This window comes from Ochotona curzoniae, unplaced genomic scaffold (genome assembly GCF_017591425.1).
Source record: "Ochotona curzoniae isolate NIBS_2020 unplaced genomic scaffold, NIBS_Ocur_1.0 scaffold_4506, whole genome shotgun sequence".
Lineage (NCBI taxonomy): Eukaryota > Metazoa > Chordata > Mammalia > Lagomorpha > Ochotonidae > Ochotona > Ochotona curzoniae.
In genome coordinates, this window is record NW_024467119.1 from 19,972,567 (window position 1) to 19,990,142 (window position 17,576).

General features: G+C 44.6%; 1 protein-coding gene across 2 annotated transcripts; it reads right to left on the minus strand.

Annotated features, from left to right (window-relative positions):
* Positions 1 to 11,339: 11,339 nt before the first annotated feature.
* CXCL10 (C-X-C motif chemokine ligand 10) lies at positions 11,340 to 13,626 on the minus strand. 2 transcript variants are annotated; one of them, XR_005882336.1, is made up of 5 exons: positions 13,502 to 13,626; positions 12,869 to 12,992; positions 12,550 to 12,639; positions 12,013 to 12,113; positions 11,340 to 11,960 (listed from the first exon to the last, which is right to left on the minus strand). XR_005882336.1 is itself a non-coding variant. In XM_040966808.1 (4 exons), exons 1-4 carry the CDS (start codon positions 13,560 to 13,562, stop codon positions 12,068 to 12,070), a joined length of 321 nt encoding a protein of 106 aa, XP_040822742.1. In that variant the 5' UTR covers positions 13,563 to 13,626; the 3' UTR covers positions 11,340 to 12,067. The 2 variants fall into 2 exon arrangements, 1 of the variants encoding a protein (XP_040822742.1); XM_040966808.1 differs by having other exon boundaries at positions 11,340 to 12,113.
* Between the last annotated feature and the right edge of the window lie 3,950 nt (positions 13,627 to 17,576).

Sequence of the window (17,576 nt, forward strand, 5' to 3'; positions counted from 1 at the left end):
TGCAAGCCCTTGAAACATTTGCTGCAAGTCCTTCATTTCAGTCAATCCATCAAACTTGTTATGTTTCTCAGAGAAAACAAATAGGAAGAGTAATTTCTGCAAAGAGTTCACATTTACTGGCAGAAAAAGCCACGTAAAGGACCGACTGCCTGGTAAAAGTTTGGAGGTGCTGCGAAGTTACTGGTCCTAGCTAGAGGTTCAGACACAGCTGTGGAAATGAGACCTGACAGGGAGAGTTACTTAGAATTTTTTTTTAAGTCATAAAAAAATATGTGTCTTGGGAGGGGGCAGTATGCATAGGAGGTATGCACACTGAAAAACTGCAAGCATTTTGCAAGATAATGTGTAGAATATTAAGGAGTGATGAAAAATGAGGCGAGACATGTAGCGTGAGGAAGATGAAGGGTCTTGTTAATCTATGAGATGAAAAGACACTGAAAGATCTTAAGCAGGGCAGTAACAAATTTACATATGCATGCTCAAAAATACACAGCTATGAGTATGTATTTTGTCACTCAACAGTATTTTTTTTTTTTAAAAAGATTTGTTTTTATTGGAAAGGCAGATCTTACAGAGAGAAGGAAATACAGAGAGAAAGATATTCTGCTTGCTGGTTCACTGCCCAAGTGGCCGCAATGGCTGGAGCTGAGCCAATCCAAAGCCAGAAGTCAGGAGCTTCTTCTGGGTCTGTCACACAGGCATAAGGTCCCAAGGCTTTGGGTCATTCTTCCTTGCTCTCCCAGGCTGTAAGCAGGGAGGTAGATGGGAAGTAGAGTAGCTGGGACATGAATTGGCATCCTTATGGGATCCTGGTGCATGCAAGGTGAGGATTTAGGCACTAGGCTGACATCTTTTTTTATTGGTATTATTTGATATAAGTGTATTCTTTTAAATTAAAAAAATATTATTGATGTTTACCTAGTTGATCAGGGTGGGAAGGATCGAGGGTTAGGGAAAAGTGGGTGTGATCATTGTTTCCAAATTTTCTAATTCTTTCTGTTTCTGGGGGAAGAGACAATATAAGGGGTGAAGCCAAACCCAGCCTCCTGACTGCCCCAGTACCTGGGGTTGGGGGACATGCAGTATCGTCCCAGTGTGGTGCACACGCCAAGGGTGCCACGCCATCACATGCCCAGGTGATTTTGATAGTTCTGAAATGCTGCCGATCTCACTGAAGGATGAGGAAACTCTCCCAATGTCCATTGGCTGACACAGTCGACCTTCGAAGCTGATTTGCTGTCATTGTCTGTCTGGGGTAGTTGTCTGATTTCTTCCATGTATGGTACCAGATGTCCTATGCAGGCCCCAGTGGACTGCCGTATGCTCCATAGGCATCAGGGCCTTCCATCTGCTGCTCTGCTGTTTCTTTTGAGGAGGACCTGTTCTGGAAGGCAGGGACAAAGGTCAGGCCAGGCAACCTGGGTCGCACTGGACCCACCACCCCTGGGACTCATGGGGACTTGGCACCCACCGCACAGGCAAGTCCAGGGACATGGGCCAGGTGACCTGGGCCCAGCTGTATTCCCCCTGCCCTTGGGGCTCAAAGACCCACCATCCACCACACAAGTGGGCCCAATGACCTGGACCATATGACCCAGACCCCAGTGAACCCTGCCCTCAGTGCTCACGAACTTGGCACCCACTGCGCAGGTGGGCCCAAAAACCCAGGCCAGATAACCTGGCCCTGCCAGATCCCCCACTCCAGGGGTTATGGACCCAGCACCCACTGCCCCCAAATGCATGGCTTGGCTCAACTTGGCATCTACTGGTATGTTACACAAGCCTGGCTTAGTCCAGCCTGCCCCCAGTTCCAGTTCCTGCTGCAGCTTAGCCTGCCCAGCCTGCGCCTCCTGTCCTGGCCCTAGTGTGAACTGGCTGATGTTTCAGTCTGACCTGGCACCTCCTATACCCTGTCCTGGTTCTCAGAATTGCCAGGGGATGTTATGAATTGGCCCAACCTAATCTGCCCCCTAGATCTGACCCATATGTTTGTTGGCAGATACTGTAGCTTGGCCTGATCAAGGCTTCTCTTTGCTTTGGTTCTTGTGCTCACCTGCAGGGACTGCATCCTGACAAAGGAGTTCCCCAAGCTCCTCTATCAGGCCTCCTCCAAGTGGCAGACCTCACGCACACTGGTGGGTCTTTGGCCAGGTTGACTTCATCCACCTCTTGTCCTGGCAGGAACAGTGTGCTTGTACAACTGGCCTACACGCAATCTGGTTCTTACTGTTAGGTGTTGCAGCTCAGCCGTGCCTGGTCCATACCCAAACACAGCTCTCATGTGTTTCAGTGTGAGCTGAGACCTAGCCCAGCACATTCTACACCCACCCTGGCTCCCATGAGTACCATTGGGTGCTGGAGTCTAGCCCAGACCCAGCCCACACCCATGCTGAGAGTCTGCAGCCATGTCCATCCTAGCCCAGTGCCTCCATTCTGCTCTCATGCTTACCAATGGGAGACCTAACCCAGCTGGGGTACCCCCTTAGCTTCTCAACAAGGCCTGTTCCCAGCCATAGCTCTTGCTTGTGCCAATGGAGATTGCAGTTTCTCAGGGGTGAGCCCTCATATCCCCCAAGAGATTTGCCCCCAGACCTGATTCTCTCATGTGCTGGTTATTGTTATGGTCCAGCCTAATCTCACCTGTCCCTTATTCTGTCTCACTGGTGAGTATTGTGATCTAGCTCTGCCAGGTAGATGCCTAGCCCTAGCTTTAGTGTGTGACAGTGAGTGGTGTTTGGTCGATGCTAACTACTCCAGCTCAGTTCTCCCGTGTGTGCTTGTATGTCGGTCTGACCCTTAAACGTCTTTTCATTCTCCTCTCCAAACAGCCCCCTCACTTGCATGTATAGTGGCTTTATCTATGGATAAAGTAATTGCTCACCTGAATATGAACCCTCAGATTCCCACTTGCTTCCCCTATAAGCCATTCCCCTGTACCATCCTCCAGATCCCCTATAAACCCACACCCCCGAGTCCCCAGAGTGTGCTGCTGGGCATCCCCCGCACTTGACCTGGGTGCCACCCAATTCAGTTATGTGGGGACTCAGTCCATCACCTGCCTTCTCTCAGATTCCACATTAGTAGAAAGGAATCAAGAGTTGAATATAAGATCTCCCACATGTTGCAGGATCCCAAGGCTTTGGGCTATCCTCTGCTGTTTCCTGGGCCATAAGCAGAGAGCTGAATCACAAGTGGAGCAAGTGGGACATGAACCAGTGCCCATATGGAATGCTGGTGCTACAGAGTGGAGAATTAACCTGTTGCACTACTGCACTGGCCCTAGCCTTTCCTTTTTTATGTTTGGAGCTGAATACCTATTTTCTCTTATTAAAATTTTTAAAAAATTTATTTATTTATTTGAAAGACAGTTTTTCATCTGCTGGTTCACTCACCACATCCTTGCAACTGCTGGGACTATCTCAGGTCAAAGCCAGAATCCTGAACTCCCAACAGTCTCCCATGTAGGTAATAGGCTCAAACACTTGTGTCATCTGTTGCCCTTCCAGGCATGTTAGGAGGTAGCTGCATTGGAAGCAGAGCATCGGCAACTTGAGCCAGGGCTCATATGGAATGTTGGGCCTGCAGGTAGCTGATTAGCTTGCTGAGCCACTGTGCCAGCCCTGAAAGACTTCTTAAAGGAGTGTCTTCAGTTGGTTTGGTAGGCCATTTTGGCTTTAGTTCCAGTTGGATACAATAGTGTAGTGTTCTTGTACCATGGCAGGGTACGTGAGTCTCTATGGCTATGTCGCCATCAGCATCAGTAAGCATAGATGAGACAGCATGGCTCCACACCCATTTCATTTATCTAATAATTTGATGGGTACCATGTCTAATTGGTTCTACTCCAATCAATATTGCAGAGTAGGTATACAGTAATTGCTAATCACACTGAACTTGACTGAATTGATAATGTTTCAGTATTTTTTCCCCATTTCATTAGTAATTTGATGGAGGTTTTCAGTTTCTGACAGCCAGGGAAGACTGTGCCTTAGTGGGATGTAATAGGGTTAAAAGCCAGAGAAATTCTAGGAGTGCCTTTAAAATATGAATCATTAGTTTCTCCTTTATGTTTCTTAAGAAAATTCTGTTAAGAAAGTCTTAAAGAATTTAAGAAAATCTCCAAAATTGCTAGTTTCTGGGATCCCTTTAAGGTCGCACAGATGGGATTTCTGCATTGGTGTCCCTATGCCTTGAAACGGAGTGATCTGTTGAAGGGCTTTAATACTATTAGACTCAGTTGTTAGACTTTTTTGGAAGTTGCAGAACTTGATGAGAATCTGTTGAAAGCTGTGGATATGTTTACACTTAAATAATATTTTGCATATAATTTTAGGGAAGTTGGTAAGCTTCAGATGCCATACATCCTAAAGCAAAAATCTTCCGCTCGAGATGAAAGCGTTGCAAAGACGCTAACCCTCCCTAAGCTGTGGTTGGTGTTAAACTTTCAGGTGCTACTTTTTCTTTTCTCCTTTTTCCATTCACGAGTTAACTAAGATTGTTTCTCTCTTGCATCAGAGCCTAGGAAACAAGACGCCTCAGCTGTGCTGGCTCTAATCAGGCTGAGTGTCCTGGGAAAGTATTGCTTAATATATGAGCAATATTCTTTTCTCTGTTCCTAATGAAAATAAGACAGTTTTAAAAAATTTTGAATTAATTTTCCCAGAAAACTTTTCCTCAACAATTATACAATGAAAACATTAAACTTAGTTTTGCAATATATTTACTTTTGAAAGCCATGTAAGCTTCTGTTTGATAGAATTAGCCTAGTAAATAATTTGCCAGTAAACAAATTGGATTTGTAATGGGAGAAGGTCAGTATTTCTCCTGTGCTTATCTGGTGACTGAACAAAATTAGTGTGGTCTTCTTTAAAGTTTACTTTCTCCTGAAGTTTAAGAACGAACCAATGTCTTTGAAAGTTGACCCGTCCTCAGAAGTGATTTCAGTTTCCAAAGGATTATAGCTGTGACAAATGTCATGAAACCACATTTATTGAATACATGTCATTTATTCATTCAGCCAATGCCTATCAAGCATCACTGTGCACTCAGTCCTCTTGTTACCAGATCTGCAGTGACAAATAAGGAAGGCCTGTAACCTTTGTTGTCATTGAGCTGTTGGACATAGAGAATAAGCACACGAGTGTAAACTGTATTTACCCGTAACAAGATGAGCTGCAAGCCAAATTCAGGCAGTGTTTCTGTTTTCTGTAGGCTGGTAAGGAAAGCCCTCTCTAAAGGGACGAACGAGGAGAGTTCTGACTCTAGTGGAAGTGAGGGGGCCCTGCTTGCTGGGCTTGGAAGCAACGGGAGGCCAGGGTGGCTGAAGTCCAAAGGCAGAGGTCCAGACTGATGCAATTCAAGCACGTGAGGCTTAGGTGGAGCTTTATAAACTGTGCTGGGGAGTTCTGGGTTTCATTGTAAGTGCGATGGGGGAAATTATTAGGATAAAAGCAGAGGAGAGTTGTAATTTGATTCACATTTTAAAAATATTACCCTGTTTGTTATCTAATAGTGAATAAGTGATGACAAGCAAGAAGATAAGCAAGTATGAAATGTGAGAGTATTTTATAAAGTAAAAAAATAATAATGGAATTAAAATACTTTGAAGTAAAATAATTTGAAATCTGTTCATTAAGGGGGCTCTTCAAGAAGTTCATGGAAAATATGTATTATGCTTGGATTTCATATTTAAAACCTATCTTTAGACAGAGATCTATCATCCACTGTTTAACTCATCAAAGGTACACAATAGCTGGGATCCCGCCAGGTGAAAACCAGGAGCCAGAAGCTCAGTCCAGTCTCTCACATGGTGGCAGGAAACCCAAGTGCCTGAGTCCTCACTGCTGCCTTCCAACGTACCTGTTAGCAGGAACCTGGGATGGGAAGTGGAACCAGAATCAGAATCAGAGACACGACTCAATGCAAACTCTAACATGGGATGCTGGCAGCCTAAGCAACATCCTAACCACTATGACAGACACTTGCACCTCAAATTGCCATGGCAACAAATTAACTTTTAATTTCATTTTTCATGAACTCACCTATTAGTAGTTTAGTGAATTTCAGTGTAAATTGTTAAATTTTAACTTAGCATGGAGAAAGAAGTTCTGGTATGTATATGACTTAGTTTTCAGTTTAAACCTTTTTCCAAGATGAATGATTTCGCTGAAAATGTAAATTTCAGCTTCTAATTTAAGATTAGCACTTGTAACAGATTGGATTAAGCCGCAGCCTAGGATACTGGCATCTCATGAGTTCCAGTTGCTCCTCTTCGAACCAGGTCCCTGCTGATGTACCTGGAAAGGCAGTAGAGGATGGCCCACGTACTTGGCCCCTTGAACCCTTGTCGGAGACCCAGAAGAGGCTTTTGGCTCTGGCTTGGTCCAGGCCTGGCCATTGTGACCATTTGAAGAGTCAACGCTGCGTTTCCAATAAAAAAGACAACTCCTTAAAAAAGAAATGCATAAAATAAAATTCACACTTTTAATTTAGTGTTTTCAGAAAATACTTTCTATTTTCTTGAACTTTCCCCCTCCTTGATCAAATATAGTAAAGTTGCTTTTCGTAAAGATTTTGGAAAATAGGGCCCGGTGTGGTAGCCTAGTGGTTAAAGTCCTCGCCTTGCACGTGGTAGAATCCAATATGAGCATTGGTTTGTATCCGAGCTGCTCTATTTCCCTTCCAGCTACCTGCTTGGGGCCTGGGAAAGCAGTAGAGGACGGCCCAAAGCCTTGGGACCCTGTACCCATGTGGGAGACCTAGAGGAGGCTCTTGGCTCCTGGCTTTGGATCGGGTTAGCTCCAGCCATTGTGTGAGTTCTTCACCTCTGCTCTATTTCCCTAAAAAGGTGGACTTCTATTACTTTTTAAAATATCTCTAGATTTCTGTCTGAGTTGGGTTTTCTGCATAAGCCTTCTTTTGTATACATTTTTAAAATGTCATTTTCAAGAAATTTTTCTGTATTCCAGAAATAAGAATACTTTGCCTACCTAGCTCCACTTGCAATTTAAAGAGCTAGCATGACTTGGGTGGGCAAGAGAATCTGGACCGTAGTGTTTGCAGATTGGGATGTTTCCTCCAACTGTACTGTCATGGAAATCTGACACTGGAAGGACAAACTCTCCTCCTGGTAACAGAGGGGCCCTGTCGGGACTCGCGCTGTGGGACCGTGTCTGAGTCCTGGCAGTTCTGCTTCCAGTTCAGCTTCCTGCTGATGTGCCTAACAGTAGAAGGTGGCCTAAATGCTTAGGCCCCTGCCACTCACGTGGGAGACCCAGGTGGAGTTCCTGGCTCTTGGCTTCTTTTTGGTGCAGCCTTCGTCATTATGGCCATTTGGGGAGTGAACCAACAAATGGAAGATCTCTTTTCTCTGTCTCCCCTGTCTCTCCCTTTCAAGTCAATAGAGTAAATCCTTTAAAAATGAAAGATGAAAAAGCAGAGAGGGCCTAGCAGATCCTATACAACCTTTCGTGATCAAGAAATAAATTTTCATTCTACTAGCTGTTTAAGATTTTTAATTTTATTACAATAGCATAGTCAAACAGTCTTATACATTATTTTGTGTATGTTTTCTGAGATTTACATGACTTATACACATATAAGAAAGGCTTTTGTAAGCTAATTCCTACAGGTCTTTCCAAGGTCATTTTTGACAACATTCCTATCTCTAACACACCATGCTCACACCTGTATGTTTTATGCACATCTGGGGAGTTTCTGTTTTTTTTTTTTTTTGAGTCCTTGGAGTGACATTCTTTAATTTTGTCTATTATAATAAATGATGACCCATGTCGTGGTCAATCCTCAAGAACTCATATGTGATAGTCATAAAAACATGTTAAATGAACACGCTGCATTTGAATATAGAAAAACTTCAGCTCACTGGTGAGTCATCTTCCTGAGGATTAGCTGTCTGCAGAGGATAAGAGGGGAATAGTTGGAATATGTTCTCTCCAAAATCCAGCTGTTTCCTACATGGTGGGATCAGGAGGTGGGGCTCCTTTCCCGTGAGTGCAACGGGGTGCCCGGAGTAAGGCCTGCGGGACTGTATGCTCCCTCGTCCTCCTCCTGCCAAGAGACTAAGCAGCAAAAGGCCACGGTCAGAGGCTGCCGTCCTGACCTGGGACTTCTCAGCCCTCAGAACTGTGAGAAAATGCATTCCTCTCTTTTAGAAGTGACTCGGTCTCTGCTCTTTGTTGTAGCAGCATAAAGAGTAAGACAAAAAGACCAAGACAGTAAGTCTCCTTTTGTAGATTTAGGAGATTAGGAATTAAGGAAAATGAGAGGGCAGGAAGAAGGCATTCGCTGGCCACTGCCCGGGTTCACTGAAATTCCGCGAAGATCCCTGTGGTGGTTGTCAAACGCTGTATTCATTTGCCATATATCAGTGTGGTGATTCTCTTATTCTTCCATTTGTTGCGTGAAATTGCTTGAGATTCATGAAGACACCTAGGAGTTGGTGATATTCTGGAGTTTTTTGTTAAATTGCTTAACCTTTGTAATGTAAAGTAGAACATACATTCAAAAAGCTGAAAACATATGGGTACAGATTAAGAACAACCCCTTGTTCACCCCAGGGAAAACTCCCATGGAGCAGAAGCCCTTGGATGCCCTGCTCCCTGACTGCAGTCTCTCTCCCAAGAACTCCAAATTTTGTGTGGTTTATTCCTTTGTTTTTCACTCCTCTGTTTTTACTCCTAGTTAAAATTGGTTATTATTAACTTCATAGTAAATGCTGATATGTTTCATGTACCCTTTGGCGTGCTTTTTTGTGCAAGATTTCTTTTAAGCTTTGTTTATTTACTTGAAAGGCAGAATTACAGAGAGGGAAGACACAGGGAGAGATCATCCATTCGCTGGTTCGTCCCCAGCTGACTGAAAGCCAGGGCGAGGAGCTTCATCTCTGCCTTTCTTTTGCCATGAGATCCCTTCCTATGTAGATGGTGGGGACTCAGACACTTGGGCTTTCTTCCATTGCTTTTCCAGGGCATCAGCAGGAAGCTGGATTAGAAGTGAAGCAGCTAGGACTTGCCCATATGAAATGTCAGCATCACGGGTGGCAGTTTAACCCAACAATGCCACAATGTTGGGCACCTGTGCAAGTGTATTAGGTTCAACCAAGTTGCTATATATGAAGATATTTCAAAAAACTTGTGAAATTATTGAATTAAAAAACCAGGACATGGGCAGGGGTTGCTAGACAGAAAGGCACCTGGCAGTATGTGTGTGGGCTGGATAGTAGGTTGGTTGGGTTGAATTAGGCTTCGTTGTCCATTGACAAGTACGAGAGCTAATAGGATGTGGGACAGACTGAACAAGCCTGTGGTACATACTGGCATGCATGGGAAGTAGGGTAGGGGGCAGGCCTAGGGGGGTTATGGGGAGTTGCCCCAACTAGGTTGTAGCTCCCACTGGTTTGCATGAGGACCGAGTATAAAGTGGGTAGGATTGAACTGGACTACAACACTCATTGGTTCAAGTGGAAGACAGGGCTGGATATAGAATTGACCCAGCAAATGCAATGAGCAGCATGATCATAAGCTGATTGGGGCAACAGACTGTGCCAGACCCTCTACTGGCAAACTCACACAAGAATCAGGTTTGGAATCATCTCAGATGAAGTTTCTTTGGATATCCCTCCAACTGAACTGCTGATCTTGGAACCCCAACCATGAAGACTATGTCAGCTAGTGGATTCTGAATAGGTTTCATTGCGATTGAAACAGCAAGATTGACAGCAATTCAGACCTGTTGAACTATCAAAACTGCTTGAGCAGGAGCCTCGGAGCATGCCTCACATGAGGGACCTGGGCTGGGTGGGGCTTTTCCCTTTTTTTCTCCCCGATCCCAGATACAGGGAAAAAAGATGATGATATTAGTGTGGAAACAATGGTCTTACCCAATTTCCTGTAGACCTTGACCCTTTGTAACCTAGTCAACTAAATAATATTATTTAAAAAAAATTAAAAAAAAACATAATGTGAAGGGGCTGGTGCAGTAGCATAGTATATAGATCCTTTGCCTGCAGGGCTGCCATCCCATGTAGTTACCAGTTTGTGTCTTGTCTGCTGCACTTCCAATCCAGTTACCTGCTTGTGGTCTGGGAAAGCAGTGGAGGATGGCCCAAAATCTTGGGACCCCTCACCCACGTGGGAGACCCAGAAGAAGTTCCTGGCTCCTGGCTTCATATCAGCTCAGCCCTGGCTGTTGCAGCCATTTGAGGAGCTAATCAGAAGATGGAAGACCTTTCTGTCACTCTTTCTCTCTGTAAATCTGCCCTTCATAGCTTTAAAAATAAACAAACAAGATAATGTACACCTTTCATAAAGTTTGTGAGGAACCCCTGTGAAATTGCATTTTATTTGCTTTCATTGTTGTATAATATTTCACTGAATGGGCATAACCTAACCTAATTTGCTTATCCACTCAGGCAGTCGAATTGTTTTGAGATTTTTGCTATTATAAAACAATGCCACTGTAGCATTGTTAATATTTCCTGTGTACAAATTTGTCTATGATATATTCATAGTAGTGGAATTGAGGGGCACAGAGAATGTACAGCCTGAACTTTATAAGGCAATGCCCAGCTGTTCCCAAAGGAGTTACAGCACAGCTGTTTTGTTTGTTTCCTCCTTGCACTAGCAAAGGAATCCCATTCTTCATTACTCTTCATCCTTGCTGAAAGTATTTCCAACTTAAAAATTCGCCAATGAGGTGGTATAATATGGTATCATAAATGATTTGGATGTCTATTTCTTCAGGTTAAACATAGCTTTCATGCGAGGGACTTGTGTCTTTCTTATCCACTTATGTTACTAGTCCTTTCTCTTTTCCGCTCCGCAGGATTTATTTGTACACTCTTGATACTAGTAGTTTATTAGAATCACTTATTTCTTAGTGCCTAATTGCATGTGGAAGGCAAGAAAGGAGTAGTATAGAATTACTCTTAGCTGTCTAGCTTGGGGATTTGAGTGAACATGTTGCAGTGAATGTGGGATCTAGAATTAAAGAAAGAGAATTTTATCTGGGAGAGAGGGAAATTTAGTTTTGTGTGTGTGTGTGTGTGTGTGTGTGTGTGTGTGTGATTTGAGGTTCTTATAGAATATTCAGGTGGAAATGTGCCATGAGAACTTGTCTGTAGGCACCTGGAACTCGGGCCGAGCTCTGTCACGCCTCATCACTTGTGAAGGACTTCACCTGATGGGCCTCTCAAGAGAAAGCAGGTGGAGAGTGGGAGAGCTCATTTGTCCTCTGCCCATTTTCTCTAGGCCATGGGTCCCTTTATCTAACCTTATGAAATAAATATCTCAGTCAGAAAACCATAAAACATTTCATTTTACTTATAATTACTTTATTCTTTTTTCAGTACCAGCAGTCTCTGTTAGTGTTTCCCAGAAAACACATTGTTTTAATTTTGAAAAACAAACTTGTCTTAAAACATACAGAACATCTATCTACAGTTTCCAATTTCTTCCATTTCTTGTGGATATATAGTATTAGTACACATTGTTCCATATACACTGAAAACAGTAGAAACATATACATCCAACAATACTTTACACACTATTTCATTAAATAATATTTACACAGTTCAGGCATTCTTAGCTTGATCTACAGACACCAAAAGAATATGGGTCCCTTAGGAGACTAATGTAAACATAACTTTCAAAAAGTCGATTTTGGTATCATCTTGGTTTGTATGCCTTTTAGCTGTTTGAGATTTTAAGAATGATCCCACAGTAACAACAACAAAAATAGGAGAGATGAGGAAGGCGTACTAGCAGGCTGGAACTTGGCACGTTGACTCAGAATAGCTTATGGGATGGTGCCAAGATAGAGTTACTGTGAGGAGTTCAGGATGGTAAGCCCTTGACCATGCAGGAGCAGAAGCAGCTGGTATGGCAACTGGCTGATCACCTTTTAGGAGAATTGTAAGCTGAGGGCAGTGAGGGATTGGCATAAGTTCTGTACGAGGAAGTGTGGCAGAGGGGGCCTGAATGAGGGGTTGACATGCAGTCTGTGTGAGGAAGTGCGGCAGAGCAGCCTTTCAGGGGGTCCCTTCTTGGCATCACTGTGGGGACTGTGCTTCTCTCGGGGTTTGAGATCTTTTAGACCTGTAGGAAGAGAGAAAAGATACGTGAGTGTGCTTGGCAGGCCATGGCTTCACACTGAGCTCGTGATGCCCCAAGATGCTCAGGTGGAAGACAGGCTGTGCCTCCCTGCTGCTGGCCAGTGATTGTGGACTTTTACAGGAGCCGCGTGTTTTCTGGCTACTTTTTTTTCCCCCTCGGGCAGTTGCAGTTTCGTTTACATTGTCGTTGCTCTGCCTCAAGGTTGAAGAGCCCTGACAGTTCTTGACAGGCAATCAGGTTAACTTTGGATCTTATCACACAAGGTAGCACCTCAGCATATAAATAGGAATTGAGGAGGACACAATGGTTATATTCTTTTAGGCTGAAGATCACACTGCAAAGCCTAATGCAAAGATTTCTAATTCCTTGAAATTGCATTTCCTAAAGAGTAGTCCCTTTACAAACGACAGCTACCTACCTTTCCTTTCTAACTGTTTTCAGTAAATTCTTGATGGCCTTTAATTCTGGATTCAGACATCTCCTCTCCCCACTCTTTTTCATTGTGGCACTATTAGAAGGAAATAAGAAAAAAAAAATACTTGAAACAGTGTTGGATACAATAGGCAGATGAAATACACAGTTCCAGAGCCAGACACCAAAGCTTTACTGTAGCTTTTTCTTGTTTCGTACGTTAGTTTTAGAATCATCAAAAACTACTTGGCTAATCTTTAGCTATTATCATGTTGTAGATATGGATTATAACCAGAGAGTTGAGCAGCAGATGAGGTTTTACTCACATGATCTCAAGTGGACAGAATTGATTTGCAGGAATGATTTCAAGTTTTTCCAAAAGTCTTGGATTAACTGATTTATTATGAATCTTGATGCAGGTACAGCGCACAGTTCTAGAGAGAGGCATTCCTGCAAGGAAAGAGACAGGTATAGCAAGAAAGGGTGACACAATGTTTCCTTATAGGCGTTTCATATACATGGGACGTGTTTAGCAGAATCCATCTCCCCATTTCTGTCCATAATCTCTTCATCCTATAAGGGATGTATGCCATTTTAACGTATCTCTGAGGGATTAAATAGTGAACTGAGTGGAAAGAGTTGTCATTTGTAAAATTCTGTCACTAAATACAATCCAAGTTCTTAACTAAGCTTAGAGAAGGCAACGTTTGTATCTTACCCTCTTTCTTCTCATTCTCTCACATCCTTTCTGCCCTCTCATCCCTCTTCCTCTCCGTTTTCCCTTCTGCTATTTCTCTGTCTTCAGTCATTTGTGTGAACTCAGTGACCCAAGAAATCTCTGCTCATTTCCCTCTGGCTTACAGGGAGGCATTTTTCACATACACTATTTCTCTACTTTAAAATTTATTTCCCAACCTATTTCTGATTTTGCAAATTAGATATCCCTTGATATTTCTTACCATTTGTCCAGCTCACAGCCAGTAAGATAAGGCAGAAGGTAAGAATGGCCCTTTGGCTCATGGTGCTGAGTCTGCAGGTGTTGCTGTAGTAGGCTCAGGATGTTTCCAAGCAGCCCAGTGCTTCCGAAAACGTGGGATTAGTATGCTGTATTTATATTCAGAGGCGCTTTCCCTCCTTAACGCTGATTGGATAACATTATGGTTGAGTCAGGAAAACCTGCTGGCTGTTCCTTCGGGGAAGTCCCATGTTGCATAATTGAAGCTTTTACTTGTATTTGTTTTGACCTCCCATTTGTGGAATTTCCCTTTGTCTTCCGTTTGTGAGAGTGAGTTAAGTTTCACTTTCCAAAACATGAGCTGTTTCCTGAAAGCCATAACTTTATTATTGCATGTAGAAATGTTTTTATAATCGAACTTTAGTTCTTATCTTTCATATAATAAAATAAGAATGTCAAATAAATTCGTAAGTCACATACCTAAGTTCAGTTTTTAAATTAATGTGCCTTAATTTTATGTTTGGCATGCATCTCAAGTTGCAGTAGGAAGGCATGCATAGAAATATTTTACATTATTTATTGTCATCACACATCTATGAAAGTAGGAAAATTATTTAATAGGTGGAAAAGAGATTGGACCATCAGTATGTTCTATGAGGCTTTTCTTTCAATATTTATCTAACATTTTTGTAATTAATTCCAGAGGCTCTTTTTAAAATATCTTCAGCAATGGTGATTTTTTACAATCATCTTTGACTTAAGTAACTTTTCATAGCAAAAAGTTATCTGATTGTTAGGATAAGCACTTCAGCTGGCAAATGCGCTTTGAACAATTAACGTAAAGTAGTCCCCAGATGCAGGCAGCAGTACCTTGGCAAGTGTTGCACTGCTGGGAAAAAAGCAGCTAAGAGCTGGTGGGAATCCTAGACCTGGTTAATGCCTGGTTAACTATACCAGTGTGCCAGCATAGTCAGCCATTTATTTACTTGTTTACTTTTATTTAAAAGATAAGTGGGAGCCAGACGCTGGCACGCCAACAGACAGGGTCTGGAGACTCGTGCGTTAGTGCACATGGGCCCTGGGTGGGCAAGCAACAGGCTGAGGCAGGGCCTCAGGCTGGCACAGCACAGTGCCAGAGGACCAGGCATGAAGATCTGTGGGCACAGGGAGCAGTGGATTGCACAGGGAAGCGGGTTTAGAGATGTGCGAGAGGGAGGACTGCTGAGGGAGGACGTGGCAGGTGAGGAGTGACTTCCGGGGGACTCCCACCAACCAGGCTATTGTACTTGCAAACAAACAAGGAGGCTGAGGTTGGGTGGTTTAGAGAAAGAGGAGGACCTTTTAGGGCCAAACCAATGCACCTGCCCATATGGGAGACCTGAGCTGCCTACCAGTGTGCACAGAAGCCATGGCTGGGAGGCCTGCCTGATGGGGATCAACCATGGTACCCGCCAGGGAGTGCTCGGGAGACGTCTTGGTGGACTATGTTAGGCTGTGTCTTGACACTGATCAGCTCATGAGAGAACTGGGTGTGGGAGCAGATTGTTTGTAGAATCTGTGAAACTGCCATATGAGATGGTTTGCTGGAGGACTGGGGCGGTGTCAGGCTGAGCTAGGCTTGACCATAGGGCTCAGCAACATTTATGAGTTGTGGAGATGGAAACAGGCCAGGCTGTAGTACCCACAGGCACATCCAAGAATTTGGTTTGGGGCAGGCTGGGCTGTAATATCCGCCAGCTCACACAAAGGCAGAGACTGGGGCTGACTGCTTGGTAAGGGCTGAGCTCTGGGACAGGGAATGGGCCTGATTGGGAAGCTTGGGAAACTCCCCTGGTGGGCAGTAGCTCCCTCTGGTGGTCATGGAGTCAGGGCCAGGTGTAGGTTAGGCTAGGCAGGAAAGCTTCACTTATTGACACTTGGTGTGGGTTAGCTCTGTGCAGGGAGGAGGGGCAGTCGAGGCAGGGCCAGGCTAAACCAGAGTACACTGGCATGTGTGGTAACCAGGATAAGATGTGGGCCATTCTGAGCTAGGATAGGCTGTCACACCTACTGGTTTGCATGAAAGCCAGGAATGGGGACAGGCTGGGCTGGGCCAGGCTGAAGCATGAACTGGTGAATGCCGAGGTGAGGCAGGGCCTGCCTGTCTGGGCCGCAGCACTTACCAGCACATGTAACTCTTGGAGGTGGGAGTGTCTTGGGGGGAAGAAGTCCAGTAGGGGGACAGCACAGGCTCCCCTGCTGGGCCACAGCTCTTGCTGGTGAGCATGAGAGCTGGGACTACGGGCGTCCAGGCTGGGCAGAGGTACAATGCCCGTTGGCCTCTTAATGAGCTGGGCTAGGGGGAAAGCCAGGCTGGGCTAAGCAATCACGTCCACTGGTGCATGCATGAGCCAGAGTACGTGCAGGCTGGTTGGGCTTTACTGCAACGTCAGCTGGCAGGTGCTGGGAATGGGGGCAAGTCTTGTCAAAACAGACCATAGAACCATCTGGAAAGTGCAAGATCCTGGGCTGGGAGTAGGCCCAGTAAGTAAACAGTGGGCACCTCTCTGATGGGCTGCAACTCCCACTGATGAGTGTGAGAACCAGGGCTTGGGGCAGACCTGGCTAAACAGGCTTTGGCACTTGCCAGCATGAATGTGGGCTGGTAGTGCAGTTGGTTAGGTTGAGTTAACAGGCTCCATTGCTCATTGATGTGTTCGCGAGCTGAATAAGATGTGGAACAGACTAGACCTATCTGTTGCACATACCAGCATGCATAGGAATCAGTGTTGGGGATGGGCCTAGTGGAGGTTATTAGGGGTCACCTTGACTAGGCTGCAGTTCCCGCTGGTGTACATGAAGGCAGAGTGTGTGGTGGGCAGGGCAGGCTGGGCCACAGTGTCCACTGGTTTTCATATGAGATGGGGCTGGGGACAGAACTGACCAGGTAACTGCAACTACCAATGTGTGTGTTGTCAGGTTTGTGTGATGGACTGAGCCAGACCCCACACTGGCTGATACACACAAAAGTCAGTTCTGGGGTTACTTCTGGAAAGATTTCTTTGGGTATTACTTTCCTCCCCTGCTCCCCCATCTCCCGCCTTCCTCCCTCCTGCCAACTGAGTCACTGGACTCAGAACTCCAACCATAGTGAAAACCATAGCATCTGTGGTCTGACCATAGAGTCAGAACTGGATCTCCACAGTTGCTGAGGCCTGTGCGGTGGACAGCATGCCCAGATGCACATTGGTGATAGGACAACCAGTTCATTGAGGCCTGAAGAGGACGTCTAGTGCCTCTTTAGAACAAATAGAGGGCAGAACAAATTGGACAACTTCCATTCACAAATATCCTGGCAAATTGAGACTCTAAGGCGCACTATGTCAGCCAATGGACATTGGAAGGATTTCCTCAGTCTTGGAGCAGTGAAATTAAGAGCATCTCAGAACTGCCAAAACCACTTAAGCAGTATCCTTGGAGCATGCTGCACATCAGGGACCTTGGGATGACTTCAGTTGGCCTTTGCCCTTTCCTGGGTGCTGATGCGGTTAGGCTGCTTAGAGTGCCCTTCTCCCCTTCTCTCTCCACTGTGCCCAGATACCAGAAGAAAAAAGGAGATTGGAGGCAGTTGTCTTATCTACTTGCCCCTATTCCTCAACTCTCCCCACCCCAATTGGACTGGTCATGTATCCCTCTCAACTATGTAAACATGATAAAAAATAAAATGAATTTATTGGTAAAAATATATAAAGTAGTACACTTGGTGTTTTTAAACATGGTGAAAGACAGGGAACCTGCATGTTACAAGGAATAACACAAATGCTTTGACTATTCATAACGTCATTAAAAAGAAGTGAACAACTTCAATATAACCAATAAAAAACATGTTACTTTAAAATTTATTTTCTGGATGGAGAGAGACCTTCCATCCTCTGGATTCCTCCTCCCAGATGTCTGCAACAGCCAAGACTGTGCTAGACCAAGGCCAGGAGCTAGAGCCTTAGTCAGGGTTTCCCACACAGGTGACAGACACCCAATATTTGAACTGTTCTCCTGCCAGCGTTAGTAGGAAGTGGAACTGAAAGCAGAGCCAGATCTCA

Coding starts and splice junctions, on each gene's coding strand:
- CXCL10 (XM_040966808.1), bottom strand. CDS start 13,562: ATGAGCCAAAGGGCCATTCTTACCTTCTGCCTTATCTTACTGGCTGTG. Junction 12,993..13,501: donor GGCTGTGAGCTGGACAAATG/GTAAGAAATATC, acceptor CTTTCCTTGCAG/GAATGCCTCTCTCTAGAACT. Junction 12,114..12,549: donor AAAACAGTTAGAAAGGAAAG/GTAGGTAGCTGT, acceptor CTCTTCCTACAG/GTCTAAAAGATCTCAAACCC.